At 38.3% G+C, this 7,876-nt stretch overlaps 1 protein-coding gene across 1 annotated transcript in view; it reads left to right on the forward strand.

Moving 5' to 3' along the window:
* RYK (receptor like tyrosine kinase) overlaps positions 1-7,876 on the forward strand; it is a gene marked incomplete in the record, with an annotated part of 77,845 nt that overhangs the window by 26,351 nt on the left and 43,618 nt on the right. The window contains 6 exon segments of the mRNA XM_072407634.1: positions 1,100-1,221; positions 2,732-2,831; positions 5,356-5,490; positions 5,874-5,933; positions 6,963-7,107; positions 7,801-7,876. Of these exon segments, the coding sequence (XP_072263735.1) occupies positions 1,100-1,221; positions 2,732-2,831; positions 5,356-5,490; positions 5,874-5,933; positions 6,963-7,107; positions 7,801-7,876 (638 nt within the window).

Below are 7,876 nucleotides of genomic sequence, written 5' to 3' on the forward strand. Positions count from 1 at the left end.
ATCTTTAGCCTTCAGTTGTACTGACTTCTCTTCTGTGGGTATGATTTTACTGCACGCTAAGACTTTGCCAGCCAGAGCTTGCTTCATTTCCTGGGCCACGTGCATTCCCTTGCCCACTCCTTTATTGGATTTCACTTTCCATATGTGGAGACCCGGCGTTACATGTGGGTGCTCTACATACCACTCTTGTACCTGCCCATCAAAGCATTTTGACACTTGCTTGTCCTGATGCAAGCAGTAGGTTAATGTTTGGGTGTAGGTATGTGAATATAACGATGCCTTGATGGCTAGATGTGAGTCTGGGGTGGGAATTCATGGGCTGTTTGGGAGGATTGCTGTGTCTGGGTGCTTTTTAGGAAGCTCTGTGCAGCAGCCATACGTTTGTCATGATCTCTCTTCCTTGCATAGAGAACCATTGATGACCCGGGGGTTAATAGGGATCAGGAAAGGCAAATTTTATGCAGATTGAACTTTAACATTGAGCTGTAATTCCCTGTTTGATGTTATATCCTGAGCTGTCAGTTCCTTATAGGCAAGGACTGAAGGTTTTGTGTTCCTTGTAAGGTTTACCTTTGTCTATGCAGCAAACTACATGGACGGTGACTAATGTGGAAAATACTTGTCTGCTTAGTGTTTTAAATGGTGAATTACTTGTCGGATCAGACCCGCAATGTGAGTTGTTCTGTTTCTCATAGAGTTGAATACATTTTAATAGAACCTGATTTATTGTCCCTGTTTGGTGATTACAGTCTGGAGTTCATACAACACCCACCAGTGCTCAACCCAGAATTTTTACTTTTAAGCTTGGTGGGCAGAAATTGTAGGTGGGTGGCAGTCCATGTACTGTGACCCAACTTATGAGAAGCCACCCAAAAACAGCCGAGTGGCTGCTGAAAAGTGCTGGGTGGTGCGCCCAGCTAGAAGGGGCTGGGGAGAACACTGAACACAATCTACTGGACCTATTCATAGAACATTAAACTGAGATTTTGTTATTACAAATGTCTGTTCTTCTAGTTGGTTTGTATTTATTTGTTAGTAAATTGAATGAAATGTCCAAAGCTTTTCACTTTCCTAACATGGATTTATTTTTCTTTTCTAGGCTTGGATGCTGAACTTTATTATGTCAGGAATGATGTCATTAATCACTACGCTTTATCTTTTAATCTGCTCATTCCCTCTGAGACAAGCAAGCTCCATTTTAGCTGGCACTCCAAAACTAAGGTATGTAAACTTTTTCTCAAATCTTAACTGTTTTCATTTGTCTTGATCCCAGCTTCATAGCTCCAGAGCCCGTCTATTGGCCAGAACATTTCCATCAAAAATAACAATAATAAGGAGGCACAGAAGTTGATGAAGCCAAACTTTTTTTTTTTTTTTTTTCCCCAGTGACTTGTGATTTACTCCCTCTGGATTCAGCGTATTTAGCTCTTTCTACAGCTGTTCTGTATAACAGACCCCAGATAGACAACTGCCCCTGTGTCTAGTGCACCACCTACTGGCTGCAAGTTGTAAAATCCCATATTTACCAGAAAAGCTGCTACCTGCTGAAAGCAATCATCACATACACCTTTCTGAAATTGTAGAATATTCTCGTTGTCAGTTATGTAATCTCTGTAAAATGTTCTATACCATTGTATGGTGCACACATACATTTAATCTGCTCAGTGTATAAGCAGATTGAAGCTGAAGCTAGAAAACCTGACTATGAAAATCAGTTTGATGGTGTTGAAAAAAATATTTGTAAAATGTACAGTTTTTGTATGTAACAAATACTTTCAAAACTGATATCTTCATAACTAGCATAGGTCCTAATAATAATAATAATAATAATAATAATAATAAAAATATTACACTCTATTTAGCACCAACATATTATGCAGCACTGTACAAAATCACAGATATATCAATATTCTATGCAGCTGAAGGCTTGGTGGCTAGCACTCATGACTTTTGCAGCACTAGGCTCCCAGGTAGGATAATATCGGGATAGATACGTGGAGAACCTGCAAACTCCATGCCGATAATGTCCTCGCTTAGATTCAAACCTGGGACCCAGCTCTGAAGGGGCGAGCATTAAAACCTCTGCGCCCCTGTGTGTTATACTATGCTATACAAAATCTCTCTAAATATCCCAGGGTCTGTACACATATGCCTATAACAGTAAATGATTTTAAAATATTTGAGCATTTACATTGGTGTTATCCAATATTTCTTCTGCATTGATAATATTAGACTGGTTGTATGATACATTCACACTCCAATCAGACTTGAGTACTTCCATTCCCCATCCCATGTTGTATGTCTTGTGGGTAAATCTCCAATATCATAGAGATCTAAAATGATCATTTTTTGTGTAAATTTGTTGCTGTGAGTATACGTTAGAATGTTTCTTATGCGACCTACCTGAGCAGGATATACTGAAATATCCATATTTATGGAATCGTGAATATCTGCTCGTGTGACCTAATATTCCTTTATATAGCCCTATTAATAGCCCTGTAAGTAATCTCCTCCTAGAGCAACTTGAGACTTGCATAGAATTTCCTTGCTTGTGGAGGATGACTGAATAAATGTTAAAGGAATGAATGTTAGGTCTGTGCTGTTGGTTTTGAAAAAAGGTGGTTAATAAAATGTCAGTTGTGTGCTCTATTTAAATGACATTCTAAAAATGATTACCTCTGCTTTTCTGTGTATTTTAGGCAGAAATAAGTGTTTTTGTCTTCTTTGACAGGTGGAATACAAGTTGGGATTTCACGTAGACAATCCAATAGCCATGGACACACCACAGACCAATATCTCCATGCAAGGTGATGTCCCGCGCTCTTTATCAGGTGAGGGTATACTCCTAACATTGTCTAACATTCCATGCATTGGCTCAGTGGCTAGTACTCTTCTTTTGTAGCACCAGGGTCGTAGGTTTGAATCTCGGCCAGGACACTATATGCATGGAAATTGTATGTTCTCCCCGTGTGTAATATGTTGGTGCCATATAAATAGAGATAGTTATAAATATAAATAAAGATAGGAACAATTAAAACTTCTAACAGAACAAATAACTACACTGAACTTTGCAAGTTACAAGAGTGCCATCTACTGGTTACTAATTTTTCATTCACAAAAACATACTTGTGCTCCTTTGGTAAGGACACAATGTTCAATGTAAAGTGCAATTGTTTTTTTTTTTTTTAGTTCACTTTCATAAGAATTTTGTTTGCACATTAATACAATTCTGTAAAGGGAAAGCAATGCTGAGATTGTTTAATTTGACTGACCTTTTTTTATGTCACCTAAACCCCATTTTCAGAGAATCCGTGTAATCAAAACATCAACATTCATTAAACAAAACCCTCTGATCTGTCTCCACCTACCAGACCTTCAGCTAAGGCACTGTTGATGTAGTAGTCAGCGCCTTACCAAGCCATTTACAGGGCTACATCAACAGACTGCAGAATTGTTCTCCCTAGGCTTATTTAGCCAGGAGCATTACCTGGCATATTCCAACTTCTTGGCTTTTGCCCAGGATATGCTGTAAGCCAGTGATGCCAGTTCACTGTCAGCTGTTGGTCTAAGGAAGGAGAGAGCTCAAACTTAGACAGACTTACAGACTTGCAGAAGATGACGGGTAAAGCCAAGATCGAGAGAAATGGGTCTGACTGTCCCAAGAAAGAGCAGATATTAAGTTAAGACAAAAGCAGCTGCAAAGGGACTGAAGTTTTCTACATTAACAGCCATGCATGTTATGCTAGCAGTGGTACCGGCTCTGCTGTTGCTGAATCCAAAGGGGGTCCTAGGCTTACTTCTCATGCCACTCCATTCATAAGCGGCCCAATCTCCTACGTTGACAAAGTTAATACAGGAGCTGGGTGTACGGACATAGGCCCTGATTTATTAAAGTTCTCCAAGGCTGGAGAGAATACACTTTCAGAAGTGAAGCTGGGTGATCCAGAAAACGTGGAATGGATTTTTAAAAATCATTTGCTATTTGCTGGCAAATGTTTTAAATCCTGGACCAGATCCATTCCAGGTTTACTGGATCACCCAGCTTCACTTCTGAAAGTGTATTCTCTCCAACCTTGGAGAGCTTTCATAAATCAGGGCCATGGTGTGATGTCTAGTTTATCCATACAATGCAACTTCTGTACTGTGTTTTATATTCAGAAGATAATAAGTGTAAGGAAGGAAGGAATACTGTTAAAGGGCTAATTGTGAGAGGCCTAGAAATTGAAGCTTTAAATTTACCATTTTTACTATGATTTTGGTAAAATCAAAATAGTTTTATGTATTGTTAATTAAAAGAAATCCATGTATTCTTTATTGCCTTATGGTGGTCGGTCCTCGGTTGTGGCAACAAATTCTTCATTATCCGGACATTGCTAATAAAAGAAGGTCTTTATATTTATTGCAATTGTTACTCGGGTTGTCTAAAATTGGGCTTTAGGTGACAGAAATAATAGAAGTAAAAACTTGAGTGAGGTTCACGTTTCTTCATTTTGCAGACCACTGTAATAATGTATGACAAATCCATTGAGTACTATGGGTTGGCTAAAGAAAAAGCTTAACAGGGGCTGTTTCTTTTTCAATTTAATTCAACATAGATTTATAAGTCCAGTACTTATGGAACCACTGACTTTCCATTCAGACCGAGCAACGTTCTTGATTCTATATTCATAATTCCAATTCATTGAATTCAAACTGAATTGTTTAGGTTGATTCAATGAAAAGAGTTTAGAGAACTGCTTAATGGAACAAGAAAAAAAAAGTATGTAAACAAAAGTCTGTAAATGAAGCTCCCATCTGTCCTTAACATTTATCAGTTTACATGATATTTGTGTGGTCTTTAGAGAGGATTTGTCCTGCTGCTAGTAGTCTATAAACAAATGGCACTGTGTTGCCGTGTTCAAGCAATAAAAAGCTGTAATATGGTAAAAAAATAAACGATAATTCTACGATCGTGTCAGAAGAATGTTTTCATTGTGTTTACATTTGTTTTGCAATTGTCTGTAGTCAGCCAGATATTTTGTCTATGAAGGGTTTGGCTGTTCCAGCCTTGATTTAGGTTACGGACATTAAATCTAGTGCAGGGTTGTCTGATCATCAAGGATCAGGATCCACACACGTTTTCTGAATATCTCTAATGGCATCAAATGATGTAGGAAATAGTTTATAAAGAATCAGAAACGACATTATTGTCTCTGTATGTGGCCCTTGGAATTGAGGGACCATAATCTAGTGAGTGCAGATTAAAATGTAAAAAAAAAAACTTTATTCTGTACCAGCAAATATATAGGAATATGTAAATTGGCATCACCAGTATTTTTCATTAACAAGCTTTCTTTGCTTTTCTTTTTGTGGCAGTGTTTAGAGTGGATCTCTTTTGCTCCGGAAAATTGGACACTGAAGTCACATTAGTTATGCAGCTCAACCTAACTATCAGCCCGGCCAAAAACATCACAGTTCTCAATTTTAAGAGGAGGAAAATGTGCTACAGGAGTAAGTGTTGCTGTATACTGTATACCCCCAGACCTGGTCTTTGTTGTGAAACATTTATGAAAGCGGGAGCATAAAGAATGTGACACGGGTGTCCATGGCTTTGAGTTGTACAAACAACAATTTTAAATTTGATTGTTTAATATTTTCATTGCTGTGTAAGGACGCTAGAAATCCCCATGTTATCTGCTGGACGTCAGTTCTAGCTGGCCGGCCACCTTATTGTTATATGGACTAGGTAATGTTTGTGCAATAAGGTAATAATATAGTTCTTTAGGGTTCCAAGCCTTATGTCATGTTACTGTACAAAATATATTTGTTAAACTACAACAAAAGATTTTATTCTGTGCTCTTGAGTAACAGGCTGATTGTGCTTCTTATTACAGAGGTGGAACCAGAAATCAAACCGCCATTATCTCTCGACAGGAACAGCACAAGAATTCACTGTAAGTTGTACAACCTTAATTGCTGTATGGCTGAAAAAAATTCCCATTGTCTGATAATTTGTTTACAGAATTACAGTAAGAGTAAAGCTACGTACACACTTCCAATTATTATCGTTGGTAAACGAACGACGAACGATCCTGCACGATATCTGCGAACGATCGTATAGCACCGATCCTGTACATACAGATAACGACACGATCGTTCGCAGATATTGTACACACGATAGATGCAATCGTTTGAACGATACAGGAAGTGACGTGCACCACAGGAAGTGAGCGAACGTTCGTTCACCGCGCATGCTCAGACCATGGACGATCAATGAACGACCGTACACACGATAGATGGTCAACAAACGTCGTCCAATCCGATCCGCCGGTCCGGTCGTTCATTTCCAACGATTATTCTCGTTCGTCGGCGTCGTTGGTTACTTTTTTTACGAACGATTTTTGCCCAATCGTTCGTTCGTCGTTCATTTCCAACGATAAAAATTGGAAGTGTGTACGCACCTTAAGGGGACAACATGCTAAAATTTATAATGCAACCCTGGACAAATCTTCCCTAAATCATGGAGATAAATTTGACTGCCAATAGAACCACCTATTCTACCGTATGCACTCCTGTCCTAGTATAGAAGCCAGGGACTACCAGACACCATTTATAGGAACATTTTATTGTTTTAGTATCTGAATCCAGTATCTCTATTAAATGCTGTGGCCCTCACAATATATGATACGTTTTGGTAAATTAGTCGATGCAGGGGGTGAATGCCACGGAGAGAAGATTTAGCAGGTTAGGAAAATTACCTTTTATAATTACAATATCATTGTGCCTAGCTATGTGTTTTCTTTATGAAACATCCCTTTATATATTTAATAGGATGTCATTTGCAAAATTATTACATTTTACATTTCATTTTGTGATTGGGTGAAATTAGTAATGAAATCTGGCAGAAATTAAGTTCTACAGTATTTTTATTGTTGGTAAAATGTTTCACCATGTTATCGGTTTTGTTTTATTTCCCCATTTAGTTGATCCTGTTAATGTAGCTCCCACTACATCCACCCGAGTGTTCTACATCAGCGTTGGTGTCTGCTGTGCTGTCATTTTCTTAGTGGCCATTATACTGGCTGTTCTGCACCTTCACAGCATGAAACGGGTAGAGCTGGATGACAGGTAGGTGTTTTTTTGTTTTTTTTTCATTAAAAACAAACACTTAAAACAAGTGGGTAAGAGCACCGGAGCTTACCTTGTGTCAGAAATACAATGAAAGCACGCTAGCTGTGATGTGTATGGTTTATAACTGGTGTTATGCACGTCCGTCCAGTGGACTATCCTCACAATAAAAATATGTAATCAGTTAACCAATCAATCAGCTTGTATGTTAATTTGGACACATGGGGGTCCATATATAAAGCAAGAATCGGACGTTCATGGAAAAATATCCTGACCCTTCAAGGTCCATGTCTTTCAATGGCAGTAATTGATTCACCACCTGGGAATGTTTTCACTGAATGTAAAATTGGCTGCTTTATAAATAGATCCCATTGTATTTAATAAATTTGGACATAATGCGTAACGTGACATTGCTAGAAAATAATAGAGACCCAGGTAAAAAATTGCCTTTAGAGGCGCCTTTAAATGTTTCTTGGTATCAGTGTAATGAAACACGGCAAAGAACAATGATGTGCAGTAAACCATGGAAAGCGCACATATGCTTTTACTAGCTCTAACTGTAAGTAATATGTTCAAAATGTAAAGATAGACCATGAACTAAGATTTATACATCCATATATTGCTTACTTTTTGTCAGTTGGCGTAGTGTTAAAATGTGGATTTTATTTATTTTTTTTTTTTTTATTCTTTCAGTATAAGTGACAGCAGCAGCTCCCAGGGACTTTCACAGCCTTCTACACAGACAACACAATACCTGCGAGCGGACACT

This window comes from Pyxicephalus adspersus, chromosome 4 (assembly GCF_032062135.1).
Source record: "Pyxicephalus adspersus chromosome 4, UCB_Pads_2.0, whole genome shotgun sequence".
Classification (NCBI taxonomy): Eukaryota; Metazoa; Chordata; class Amphibia; order Anura; family Pyxicephalidae; genus Pyxicephalus; species Pyxicephalus adspersus.